This window comes from Talpa europaea (genome assembly GCF_964194135.1).
Source record: "Talpa europaea genome assembly, chromosome: 9".
Lineage (NCBI taxonomy): Eukaryota > Metazoa > Chordata > Mammalia > Eulipotyphla > Talpidae > Talpa > Talpa europaea.
Window position 1 is genome coordinate 55,997,514 of NC_140076.1, and position 14,619 is coordinate 56,012,132.

General features: G+C 34.6%; 1 protein-coding gene across 1 annotated transcript in view; it reads left to right on the top strand.

Annotated features, from left to right (window-relative positions):
- The window catches only part of DNAI4 (dynein axonemal intermediate chain 4), a gene marked incomplete at both ends in the record, with an annotated part of 56,434 nt that overhangs the window by 19,353 nt on the left and 22,462 nt on the right, over positions 1-14,619 (top strand). The window contains 5 exons of the mRNA XM_084242349.1: positions 147-259; positions 2,507-2,663; positions 4,703-4,842; positions 8,201-8,353; positions 11,479-11,673. Coding sequence (XP_084098475.1) covers positions 147-259; positions 2,507-2,663; positions 4,703-4,842; positions 8,201-8,353; positions 11,479-11,673 — 758 coding nt within the window. The remainder of the gene's footprint in view (positions 1-146; positions 260-2,506; positions 2,664-4,702; positions 4,843-8,200; positions 8,354-11,478; positions 11,674-14,619) is intronic.

The following is a 14,619-nucleotide window of genomic DNA, read 5'->3' on the forward strand; positions in this document are numbered from 1 at the left end:
CAAAAATGACTTAACGTTGAAAAATCAACTCAATGCTTATTTTTATAGATTTTGCTTATATGGATATAGTATATTTGATTTCTCAATCTGATAATATTTTTATTTATATATTGCCCATAAAGACATGTTGTTAATTATTATTAAAGGTCAATTTTAGGAAGCAGTACAGTTTCTAAGTCAAGTATATCCACTTCTGAGTCAATAGCAGAAGACCTAGAAGAACCATCCTCTAAGCGTGAAAGATTGGCTAGTTTTACAGGTAATGTAAGTAAAATTACTTATTTCAGTAAATACAAAGTTATACTGTTTCTTTAGAAAATGTAGTTATTGTTTGTTTGACATTTGAGATCAATGAACTATGATAAAGTGCCGCGGACCAGCACAGCAGTAGACGATGAGGCCATCTCAGGGTTGAGAGACTGCGCAGGGTGGTCAGGGATTCGGCTAAAGAAATGACAAACAGACACACTTCAAGAGAGAGTGTAAATCTGAGTGCACTTTTATTAAGTTAGTGGTCAGTATATATATATGTTTTTTCTAAAGGCATAGGAACAGTGAACATCAAAGAGATCAGTTTGCTCATAGGCTTAGCTTAATTGACAGGGCAGTGATTTATGTCCGAAGTTACACCTGGACCTAGCCTCATTCCTAATTGGGCAGGTTATTAACTCTTTCTATATTCTTGTACTAACTACTACTACTATTACTTACTTATGTTTACTCATAATTAATTGTCATAGGTAAATTTATATTATAATGCAGTTAATATCAAAGGTACTAAGGTTAAGCACATAATAGAAAGATTATTAACAACAATTCTATTATAACACAGTGTTTAGTAATGTTTCATTTGCATTAGTCTAATTATTAAATTACGTATGTTTTTTAATTAGCAATCAGTGACCAGAAAAAGGAAAGATTTTAGAGAGACAGTTGTAGCAGAATAAAGTTTGTGGGCCTTGAGAAAGCGAGATAAGGTTCCAGGTGGTCAGCATTTCTTTTAATCATCTTTGTGGCAGCTTCTGGTGGTCATTATTTCTTGGCAGGCATTCGGCTTCTCTGCATCTTAGGGAGTTTGCTGTACTCCCCCTGTGCGCATGGTTCCTTGCCCACGCCGGACCTCAGGGACCATGGCAACAGCCATTAGCCCTGAAGGTCACTGCAGGGGGGGGTGCAGCAATAAAGATTGCCAGTGTTGGCCTGTGGAGTAGCTACATGAAGATACCAGGGTAGTAACTGCATATTTTTTAAAGTTCCTAAGGTGATTCTCTTGCATCACCAAACTCAAGAATCATAGACCTGGTCTTATAAAAGCTCAGTGTTACCACAGCAGCCATACAATTCTGATATACCGTGCCCAAAGTCATTACAAAACATGTAAAATGTGTTGAGACTACTTAGAAAGATTAACTTAAGGTGGGAAAAAAAAGCATGTTTCTAGAGACCATTATTGACTTTTGAACTGGATTTTTAAAGATGATCAGTAATTTTATAGGAAAACAAAAAGGCAGAGGCCCAGTCCAGGCAGAGGATAAAACATGAGGTAATGCAAAGAATAATGAAAATGAAGATAAAAGAATGAAAAATGGATAGGTGATCAAAGTGCTGGAAGAAATAGGTACAAATCTGAGGGACATTTGCCTTGAAGTGCAGTACAGGTGGGTAACCACCAATGTAGGATTCCACCTGAAGTAGAATCAGCATGTCCTCTCCTCTGAGATAATGCAGGATCAGTGCTAATGTTGATAAGGTTAGAGAAGTGTTTGATGGACTCTTCTGTTACTTGTCAGAAGTATTCTTGTTACAAATCCTAACAGGAAAAAGAATAACTACTGCTATTTTAAACAAACAAAAGCGTCTTTTCCTAACATTAAAAGGTAGATAGCTTTACAATGCTGTATATGATCTCAGGAAAGAGATTTACACTTCCACAGATGTGTGCACTATACCACATGTACCACCGAAGCACCCATGGTCTTTTACCATAGTTTGTTGTGCCCCCTACCCTCTTTATTTTCACTCCTACCCTCCTTCCCCCTCTCGTAGTCTCAATTCTGGAGTCATATTTCTAGGGTTTATTTTGGTTTAGTTATGTCAGTCCCTTTGCTGTTTCCATTTTAAATTTGATTGAGGGTAGAGAAATTTACTGACATTTATACACCTAAGATTGAAGTCCTAATTTCTGACTATGAAACACATGGCTTTTTCTCCCTCTGTCCTTTTCTCCTTTTTTCTCTTGCACCATGCCACACTGTCTCTGATGATGGCTTATCAAGGAAAGATGTTTTAGGAGACATTAAAATACTCTTTGGTGCCCAGCTGCCTAAGGTACAAAGTTGAAGATCTCATATTGATAGACAATTGTCTTGGACTCTCAGGTTTAGATGACTTCTCCTGAATTATCTTATACTCTCACAAGGATCTATACTTCTAAGCCCCCATGCTGCTAAATTTTATCATTCTCTAAACAGAGTTGGCTCATCTCTCATGCATTTCATGTATTTAGATGTACAGGTTATGCGGGCAACACCTGGAAAAATTGTAACAAAAGAGGACTTGGAGAAGTCTATAGAGATAATCCTCACAGAGACAGAAACACTGAAAATTTTTGACTTACCAACTGTCATGGTTTCTGTAGAGTCTGAAGAAGCTGTGAAAGTAAAGTATGTAATCAGTTGTCTCATTGCTTCTATAATTTAAATGCTAAGTCAGAGGTTGTTATCCTTGTCCCTGCCCTTGGAATTTTCTGATATACACTGGTGGTATATGTGCCTGGTGATACTACATGTAAAGTTATATATGTGTCCTGTGAAATTTTATGTTAAGTGTTTATGTTATATGTAGTTTTTTCTACAGGAAGAGCCCATTGCTTTATATTTTTTTAAAAGTAGGTGAACTACTTAGTCAAATAATGAAGAAATAAAGGGAGATTCCAAGTTTCAATATGGGCTTTAATTATTTTTCTTTTATGCATATATAAATATATTTTCTTTATGCATCTATATATTTATTTCTGATAATTTTCCTTGCTCTGAAGTCTGCTTTGTCTGAAATTAACATAGCTATTATTAATAGAGTATTAATATAGTTATTTAGATAATTGAGCTTCAAATATATTTTGAATATGATTCTTTGTACTAAAACCCCATCACTAAAATAATTTTTAGAGTGTTATTCTTACCAAATATAAAATATTGCGGAATTGTTTGGAGTATAACTTGAAGTACAATTCGATCCTGAGTAATGTACTTTTTAAGCTCATAAAACATAAGGGAAAACTCTAGGAACAAAAAAAGAAAAAGAAAGGAAGGGAATAAACAACAAAGGGATTTATATGTGATCTAAGATCACAGAGAGAAATATGATGGAAGCAAATACTAATATTAATATAGAAAGAAAGCCACAAAAAAGAAATGAATTTAGTGCATTATATTCTGATACTCCAGAATGCCAATATTAAAAGAACATCTTAGAGAAAAAAAGAGATGATAAAATACACATCACCTGCAGAAAAACAATGAAACCAACAGCATCATTAGGGGCAAAGTAGGTCACTTCTTAATGATAGGAAGATATAATAATTCTAAGCTTGAATACTCTTAATGAAATGATCACAGAATATATGAAGAAAAATTAGAAATTTGTTAATTATTCTTTTTGAAAGAGTTAAACATCCTTCTCAATTGTTAATAAGTCAACCAGATGGAAAAATTAGTATAAATTCAGAAAATTTGAACAAAAACCATAATTTAATGGTCATATATACAAGTCTGCACTCAACAGAGAACATACAGTCTTTTCAAGCACATATGGCATATTTGTAAAAATTATTCATGTAAAAGTTCATGAAACAATGTTTCAAATATCTTAAAGAAGTGTTATCAGACAAGCTAAATTTTCTGACTACGTGAAATTAAGTTCAAAATCAATTACATAAATCTCAACTAAAACATAGGCACATGTTCACATATACATTTGAATCTTAAAACATCTATTTCTAAATTTCTAATGAGTGGAAGAAGAACCCATATGGAAATACTCAGAACTAAACAATTATGAAAATAATACACACAAAAAAATAATATACAAAAGATGATACAAAAGTAGTACTTTGAGGAAAGTATAACTTTCAGTGTTTATATCAAAGTTCATAAAACATGAGGGAAGAATACTATTATATTGCTGTTAGATACTGGAAGTAGTAGTCATATTGAGAGATATAGTATAAGAGTCATGCGGAGCAATTTGCAGCAACATGAATAGAGCTGGAAGGGATCATGCTCAGCGAAATAAGCAAGAAAGAAAAATACTGGATGGTCTCACTCATAGCAGGAATCTAGAAAACTTAAATAAGGGACCAGGAAAAAGAATAACTATAAGAAAGAAAATATCAAAATCGAAGAACAACTATGAACCAGAGACACTCTATGGCGGGTGAGGGGCGGGGAAAGGAGGGCTTGGGGTAAAAATAAGGGGGTTGTAATTGTATAGGGGATTATAAAAAATAAAATTTAAATTAAAAAAAAGAGTCATGTGGAGGTAGTTTAATGTATTCTTTTCCTTATTTTTCTGTTTGTATTTTTTTAAATTTCACTTCGCTTTTTGGTGCAATATGTATTGAAGGTAAGGTTAAGAAAAAGCATAAAGAAATGGGTGATAATACTCAATTTTTGAATGAGTTGAATATACTTTATTTTTATAGCACTAGAAACAAGAATTATGAAATCCTCTGTAAAAACAGAATAGGCAATGATTTATATGTTGAAAGGATGATGCAGACTATTAATGGGGCACCAAAGAATAAAGATGTTCAATGTGACAGAATCATAAAGGAAGACAAAGGTAACTTATGTTTCATTCTGCTTGATAAACTACTATATTTTAATATTTATTTTCTGAGTCTGTGAATTAACAAATAAATGTTGAGGGCCTCCCTAGAGGTTTAGGGGTTAAAGTCTCAGTGATGTCAAGTTATCACCAGTCACTGAGGCATGAGTTCAACCCCTTCACCCCTCCTCCGTACCCCCCCCCCACACCTTTGGCCTACACCCCAGTTCTTATATGCATAAATAAATAAGAAAAAATCTTAACAAACAAATAAATGTTGAAATATCTAAAACAATAATGGAAATAAGTTGGTCAAATCACAACAGTAGTTGGGAAATGTATCTATAGCTTTCAGATTTTGCAAATAATTTGACAAGTATTAAATACAGACATAAGATTTAAATAATTATCACTCTTGATTTTTATACAAACTACCAGAACTTCGTACTCTTCAAATATTTGTGAAACATTTATAGAAAGTGATTGTTCATTGTCACAGAGATTATCAACCACATTTTAATAAACATTTAAAATGTGTCCGACACTATTCTAGGTCTTTCACATATGTTGGTTGGTTTCATTCTCACAACAACCCTATGAATTAGTTACTACTATTCCACTCCACAGCGGAGAGAACAAAAAGAAGTTAGCTAACTTACCCATAATCACTCAGCTGGTATTGCAGACAATGATAACCCCAGAGATTTGGTTCTAGAGTGTGTGCTTTTAACTACTATTCTTTCTACCTTTCAATGTTTATAAATGAACAACACTGCATGAACAACACTGCATAGCCAAATATCTGTGATGTGTGGCCAGAGTGGTAATTACAAGTAAGGTTATAATCCTAATAGTCTTTGTTACTCAGCAAAACTATAAGCTACTTCATTTAAAAGATTAAAATAGATAAACGTCTAAGCAAGGGCCAAATTAAGAAAAGGGCACCTTATAATTAGTAAGAGTTTTGTATTTTCTTGGCTCTTCCCCACTCCCCTCTCTGGCTTGCCTTCTCAGTGTGAGACCTTGGTCCTTGGTTCCAGAGGGAGAAGAGCACAGCTTTATTTTCAAAGAATGTGGTTTATTTTAACCTTTCTGAGGTCTGCCTGAAGGACTGATACAAAGCACTTGTTTTTTGTTTTTTTTTTCTTTTTGAGCCTAACTCAGAACTCCTTAGATGGTAAAACTGGTATGCACTTTACATTCTTCAAAAACATTGTACAATCCATTGCTATCTGATGCAAGAGATTACAACTGAGCAAAAAAGAGTCACACTGAAAGTCTGGGAGAAAAAGCTGAGGAGAGAGCTTCTTTGGGAAATAAAGGAATTGAAAAAGCCTTACATACACTGGGGAATTTAGGAAGTCGTGCACATAGGTGGAGCAGGATGCATGCTTGAAAAATGCCTGAAAAAATGAAAGTTTTATCCCTCCCTTCTCTCCCCCCATCCACTGAGACAACACATGACAAATAATACAGACTTTACAAAAATATTTTAAAATAATCACAAATAACTGTTACAGCAAATATAGAAAACAAACCCTGAGAAGCAAGAAGATTCTGATTTCCTTAGTTATCACAGTTTATAGTCAACAAAATATTTCACCAAAACTTTACAGATACTAAATAATAATCATAATAATAAACCAAGAGAGTAAAAACCCATTCAAAGAAGAAATTGACAGAAAAAAATCTCCCTGAAGAAGTACTGATATTGGACATACCAGACAAAGATTTTAAATCAATTGTATAAAATATGCTCCTAAAGCTAAAAAATTTATGGATAAAGAGCTAAAGTAAAGCAGAAAAATGGTATTTGAACAAATAAAGAGTATCAACAAAGAGAGAGAAATTATAAAAAGGGAGCAAACATAAGTTGCAGAAATGGAAAGTTCAACAACTGAGTTGAAAGAAATCACTAGTTTTTCAATAGCAGATTTTTGTTCTATTTTCTCTTTGGGTTTCAGTTTTTGAGGCTCCTGTTGCGATATCCTCAAGTTCATTATAGTCTCACCTAACCATGTTCAGTCTCCTAAGCCCATCAAAGGCATTCTTCATTTTTATTGTCGCATTGTTGTTTTAGCTCTAATATTTCTATTTAGTCCTTGCTTACGACACTCACCTCTCTGCTTATATTGCTCATCTGTTCTTGCATGTTGTTTACTGTATCCATTAGAGCCCTGAGCATATTAATCATTGCTTTAAATTCCTAGTCTGATAATTCCAATACCCTTGCCAGATCTAGCTCTGATGCTTGCTTTGTCTCTCGGAGTTGTGTGTTTTTTGTCTTTGAGTATTCCTTGTAATTTTTCTGACATGATGTTGCAGATAAATAGAACTGCTATAGATAGTCCTTCAATAATATACTAGTAAGGTAAGAGGGGACAAGTTTTCAGTAGTTTCTTGAGTGGATTTTAGTCTTTTCGTGGGCCTTTCCCTTTGAAGTGTGATCTAATTTCCACTGGTTAACTAGTTTTTTCTGAGGGCTGGCCTTGTTAAGAACAGAGTGCTTTGGCATAAATAAACCTCCCCCCCTGCCACAAGCATAAGGGGATTTATTTTTTTCTGATACTGTGGGAATACGGTCAAGTTCCTGAGATAAAGATATGACTGGGTCTCTTTGGAGTTTTTAATGCTCAAATTTGTCCACATTCAAGCTCTAGCAATTTAGTAATTATAACTCAGCTGTGATTCCTACCCCAGAACTGATTCTCATGGCTGTTTCCAGCCCCCTGCTCCCATCATCCTTGGCTGCCTATATTTGTCTATCTTTCCAGGCTTGAGGGCAGCAGTTTATACTGTGTTCTTACCTCTCTTTTGCAATCAGGAAGAGTTGCGAACTACAGAGAACTACAGAGAAGACATGGTGAACAGAAAATATAGACCAGTCCACTTACCCTGATGGTATTCTCACCTGATATTCAGCATTGAACTTGTCATGTTCTCTCTCTGAAGGACATATAAATGAAAACTATAAGACATTGTTAAAAAGAAATAGAGGGCTCAAAAAGAAAAAAAATAAAAGAAAGGCAATCCCTGCTTATGGATTAGAAGAATTAACATTAACATGGTCATCTTACCCCCAAAAATATACAGATTCAATGCAATCCCTATCAAGTCTCCAATGGCATTCTTCAAAGAAATAGAACAAACATAACTGAAATTCATATGGAATCACAACAGACCCCGAATAGCCAAAACAATCCTGACAAAAAATATTTTATTCATTTTTTATTTCTTTTTCATCTCTATTTCCTGCCATTGTTGTAAAACAATAGTATTTGTTCTAATAGTTGATTTTGTTTAAGACTTGTTAAGTATAAGCTAAAATAATAGAATTTGTTCTAAAATAACTTTTACCTTTTTGTTTACTTAGGGATAATGTCCACTGCTTGGGATTTATATGATTCGTATAATGCGCTGGAGCTTTTACCTTTACCAGTAAAACAATCTATAATTGATTTAAGTAATAAAACAGGTATACCTCCTCAAGATCGGGAACAAAGAGTGCTAGCGAGTACAGAAAAAAGTAAGATTTCATTCATTTTATGCTTGAATGTTTTTACATGACATTTTGAATAAATTATTTTTTTCAGCAGTTATAATATTTTATTTCTTGTGGAACATGAAAAATACAATTTTTACTCAGAAATAGCATTGCTATTCTTTCACATCATCTTGGACTCTGAACTGCAAAATATTTTTTTCTTCTATACCTATCAAGAATATCAAGGATTCTTTCTCTAGTACTTCTTTCTTACTCTTAAGATAACAGTTTCCTAATAAAACACTCAAGGTTACATTCGTGGGTAAGTGCCAGCCAAGCAGGACTGACCCAAAACAGGACTGCTGATGCCCAAAAGCTTGCCACAATTCTCAGGCACCTTCTGCCAGAGAACTACAAGAAAGGGTCAGAAAGGGCCAGGCAAGCCTGGGATGAAAGAGCAGAAATATTTCAAAGCAGTAGAATTATGGTTTGGAGATTCTGTTCTTTCAGCACCCTATAAAGTGTGTACCACTTCCTTCTCTCCTCCATGCTTTCTGATTAGAAATTTGCTGTTATACGCATTATTTCTCTGTCTATGAAAGGTGTCATTTTTCTCTCAGTTATTTTTCTTCAGTTTTCAAAAGTCTGAGTAAGATGTGTCCAGGTATAGATTTCTTTAGTTTAATCCTTTTTGGATTCATTCAGATACTTATGTATGCAAAGTCTCCTTTAGCAAATATTTGAAATTTCCAGCTATTATTTCTTCAGATATTTTTTCCATCCCATCCTCTCTTCCTCATCTAAAATGCCAATAATATGAATATTTGATCTTTTGTTATAGTCCCACAGGTCTCTGAGCCTTTGTCATTTCGCTTAGGCTAATTTCTTTCTGTTTTCCAGGTTATTTTCTGTTGTTCTCTCTTCATGTTCACTGATTCTTTCCTTTGTCACCTCTGTCTACTATTGAACCTATCCATTACATTTTAAAATTATGGCTATTACATTTTTTTAGTTCTAAAATTTCCATTTGGTCCTTCTCTTGATTTACTAAGAACTTTTACTTTTAGTAAGATACTTTCTAGTATTTTGTTTCAAGTGCGTTCATAAATTCTTGTTGAAACATTTTTACGATGGTTCCCTTAAAATGTCCAATAATTCAGATGTCCCTGTCATCTCAGTATTGGTGCTTTGTGTTGTATTTTTTTAATTTCATGTTAAGATTTTCTTGGTTTCTGGCATGATAAATCATTTCCAATTAAAACTGCAAAATGTTGGGTATTATATTATGAGAGACTGGATCTTTTTAAAGCCTTCCATTTTAGAAGATTTTATTTATCTAGTCTGACAGGGGCAAGTACTACCAGGTGGGACTAGAACTCTATGTTCTCCAATGAACTCTAGTGATATTGAGGTAGAGAATCTCCTCATTATTCCTTATTACTGCTGGGCGTAGGTGGTAGGGTAACTCTGGTTTCCATTGATAAATCTATAGCTGAGAGAGAAGAGTACCTCATTAACACTACACAAGAAGCTTTTCATGATACCATGGACTGGGAGTTGACCTCATTACTGCTGGGCAGAAATGTAAGTTCTGACTCTCTAACCAGTTCAATTCTGACTATTCTAGTGGAGAAAAGGAAGGGTACTTTGCTACTGCCAGGTGAGTATAGAATTCCATGTCCCTCAGTTGGTTTCTACTGACATTGCTTAGTGGGCAGCCTGGTCATTATGTTTGGTGAGGATGAATGTTGTGGCTCCTTACTGAGGCTTCTCTGACACCACAACCACTGGATAACTGGGAAATTGGGGTGCCTTTTTGCAGCCTGGCAAGGGTAGAAGTCTAGAATCCCCACTTTGCCTTTGTGGCTTTGGTGGGACAATAGTTTTTTCTTTGGTATTTGTGTAGAGTAATGTGGTTAGAACCTAAATGTTTTCTTTCTTGCAAGGCTGTCCTTTTCCTGGTCTTTTGAGAAGAAGCTTCTTTTGAGGTGTTTCTTTGTTGTCTGCCCATTTGTGATTCCAAATTTCTGACTTCTCAAGTTCCTCCTTGTCTGGAATATGAGAGACAAAAAGAAATCTCAGGAAACTCACTACTCTATCATTCTTTAATTATTGGAGATTCTAGTTGCCCTTCTTTCAACAGTTTCCAAAGGCTTCCTATGTTTGGTTTATATATAATTTCTAGGTGTAATTGTATTTAGCAGAGGGAAAATTTTATCTACTTGATGTTCTTCTTTTTTAAAATAAGAGTTTTCTAATTGGTATAGTAAGCTTAAAAATAGTTCCCCAAATATTTTCACATCCCAGTCCCTAGAACCTATGAATATATTACCTTATAAGGCAATAGACTCTTTCCAAAATAATTATGTGAAAGGAGGAAATTTTTCTGGATTATGTGATTAGACCCAATCTAGTCATAGGTTCTTAAAAGAAAAGAAACTTTCCCAGCTGTGGTGAGAGAGAGAGGGAGAGGGAAGAGAAGAGAAGAGAACAGAAAAAGGAGAGGAGAGGGGAAGGGAGGGGAGGGGAGGGGAGGGAAGGGAATGAGAATATGACAGAAAATCAAAGAGATGAAGTGATGCCATCTTAAAATATGGAGGAAAGATTTGGAGGTAGCCTGTAGGATTTGGAATGACAAGGAAATTAATTTACCTTTAGAGCCTCCAGAAAAGAACATGACCTTTCCTTTAACTTCATTTTGTCCCAGTGAGACTTCCCTGTGTCAGATCTCTAACTTATAGGTCTCTGAGACAATAAATTTGATGACTTTAATCCACTTTTTTTATAATTTGTTATAGATAGCATCAATAAAAAACAAACACATTAGTATTCTTATAAAGCAAAAATCAAATCATACCTTTATATGAAGACTGATAATATTATTTAAATTTGAATAAAATTGTATAAGATACAAATTACTTCATAGGGTTATCATTGCTCATCTTGTAAAAACTGCATTTTTGAGTGGTTAAGAATTCCAAAATGACATATATTTATATCTTTCATGTGCTTGGTTCATAACAGATATTCAATATGTGTCTGTTTAAGTTGTTAAGTACTGGAGGAAAACCAAATGATAATAACAAAATGTCATCTAAAAATTTGAATTCATGAACCATTTAATTATATGGATTATTTTATCATTGCATCATTTTTCTGTTTTGCAGATAGTGAAGCTAGTTCTCTAATGGATATAGAAAATGTAATTCTGTCTAAAATTCAAGATGATGAAGAAGACCACTCAGATGCAATATTGAAGTCTGAGAGGTTTAATCAGGACTTATTTTTTATGGAACGAGTTCTCATGGAAAATATATTTCAGCCCAAACTTGCAGCTTATCGTCAGCTTCCTGTTTTTAAAGGTATTACAAAAATGAATCACTTTAATTTTTTATCTCTGTATTTATGTCTCTCTATATCTCTCTATCCATTATCTTTGTTTTTTAAAAGATTTATTTATTTATGCACACAAGAACTGTGGTGTAAGTCAAAGGTGCAGAGGGTGAGAGGATTCACTAGAGACAATGGGGAACAGAACAGGCAGACTGACTGAAATACACTGCTGAGGGGAGCAATGAGTGAGACAGGAGAGGTCTTCTGCGCCATGTGGGTTGCTCCCTGGCCAGTCAGGGACGGAACTCCAGAGGCTGCGGATTGCTTCACAGTGCGATGAAGCACCACCAGGAAGGCCACCCTGCGCCACCAGGAAGGCCTTATCATCTATTTTTGTAGCTTAATGTTTTCCATACCACCATCCCTTATGCCTCTTTCACCCTTTCTCCCTCACTGCTCCTTCTTAGCCATAGAGACCTCACTTCACTTATTAGTGTCCATTAGTTTATGGAAGTATTTTGCTTTGTGTGTCCCTGGATGTCCACTATTTGCCTGTTTGTCCCTGGATGTCCACTATTTGCCTTTGTCATCCTGACTTGCTTTACTACACATAATTCTGTCAAACTCTTTCACTTTTTTTTTTTTTTTGGGTAAATGGCAATACTTTGTCTTTCTTTACCATTGAGTAATATTTTCTTGATCCCCATCTTCTTGACCCAGTCCTCTATCACCAGGCACTCAGATTGTTTCCATGTCCTCGCTATTGTGAATAATGCTGCAGTAAACACTGCTTTGACCTGCATCTCCCTTATTAAAAGTGAGGATGAACATTTTCCCATATTGTCCTTCTGGATATCCTCTTTGGTGAATAGTCTGTTCAGGTCTTCTGCCCATTTATTAATTGGTTGCTTGTTTTATATTGTTGAATTGTGGGAGTTCATAGATATTAACCTCCTGTCATTATTTTCTCCCATTAAGCAGGCTATCTTTTTAATTTACATATATTTTCTTTCACTGTGTAAAAGCTTTTAATTTGAGGTAATCACAGTTATTTATTTTTGTCTTTATTTCCCTTGCTATAGGGGTTGAGTTTCCAAAACCATCTTTATCATGAAACACCTTGCCAATGTTTTCTTCTGTATATTTTATTGTTGTAGGTATTATATCTAATTATTTAATCCACTTAGAATTTATTTTTGTGCATTGAGTTAGAGAGCACTCAAACTTCATCTTTTCACATGTGGCTCTCCAGTTCTGGCAGCACCATATGTTAAAGAGACTCTCCTATCCCCATTTGTGGTTGGGGCTCATTTATTATGAATTAAGTATTGATATTTATGTGGATTTATTTCTGGACTTTTGATTCTGTTCCATTAGTCCATATGCTTATATTTATTGCCAATTAAATCACATTGTTTAATTACTATTGCTTTAGTATAGCTTAGGGTCACATAACATGATACAGCCATTTCTTTCAGGATTGTTTTTGCTATTAAAGGCATTTGTGCCTCCATAGAAATTTTAGTATTTTTTGTTCAGTTCTTTGAAAAATATTGTTATTTCAATGGGGATTGTATTACATTTATATATTGTTTTTGCCACAATTGTCATTTTGTGTTCATCCATGAGCATAGAATGTCTTTCCATATCCTTATGTCACAATCTAAATTTTTTAATAATGTTTTATAGTTTTCATTATATCAGTCCTTCACCTCTTTGGTTAGGTTAACTACTAGGTGTTTGATTCTTTTTGAAGTGATTGTGAATAGAATTATTTTCTTAATTTCTTTTTCTTCTTGTCTGTTTGTATATCAAAATGCAACATATTTTTGTATGTTGCTTTTGTGACCTGCCACTTCGCTGTACTCATTTATTTTTGCTAATAACTTTTTGGATTTTCTATATATGACATCATATCACCTGCAAATAATGTGATTTTTCACCTGTTTTCCAATGTGGAATCCTTTTATTTCTTATTGTGAGGTTTCTCTGCTAAAACCTCTAATATTAAATTAAACAGTAGTGGTGACCATGGGCCCCCTTATCTTATTCCTGATCTTAAAAGGAAAAACTTTCACTATTAAGTATTGTATTCACTATAAGTTTGTAATATATGCCTTTATTATTTTTAGGAGGTTCTTCCATTCCCAATTTAGAGTTTTTTCTGCATCTGTTGATATTATCATATTTAAAAAAATGTTTTTTTGATTTCTTTATTGGGTCTCCCTGGTGGCACAGGGGTTAAATACAGCACTATCAAGCTATCACCAGCCACTGCAGCATGAGTTCGATCCCTGGCCAGGGAGCTAACCCACATCGCATGGCAGACCTCTGCTGGCTAGCCCCCTGCTCCCCTCAGCAGTGCATTTTGGTACATCTGCCTGTTCTGCTCCCCACTCTCTGGTGAATCCTCTCACCCCCACGCACCTCTGGCTTACACCCCAGTTCTTGTATGCATAAATAAATAAATCTTTAAAAAATAAATAAAAATTTCTTTATTGAGGTTGTTTATATTTTATGTCATTGTTCATATTTTAGAACAAAGCACCCATTGTCTATCACCATTGTCCATTCTGCTTCCTTTCGTCTGCCCCTCTGGTTGCCTCAGTTCTATAGTCAGTTTTCAAGGATTAGTTTTTTAGTTTGACTTTATCTAACCCTTTGCTATTTGCTTATGGGATTTTCTTCTAGCCTTTAATTCTATGTTTGTGCTTGTCTTTGCTAGTAAGATGTGTTTCTTTTAAACACGGTTGGACTTTTTTGTTTTCTTTTTTCCTCTTTCTTTTTAATTGAAGTAACATTGGTTTACAACACTGCATATATTCAGAGCTACATGTTCACACCTCTTCAGATGTATATTACTGCACAACGCCTACTGAAATCCACCGAGTCACTCTATACCTTTTAAATGGTGGATCAAAGCTATTTACATTTATGGTGATTATTGAGACATAAGTAATTATTGCCATTTTGCT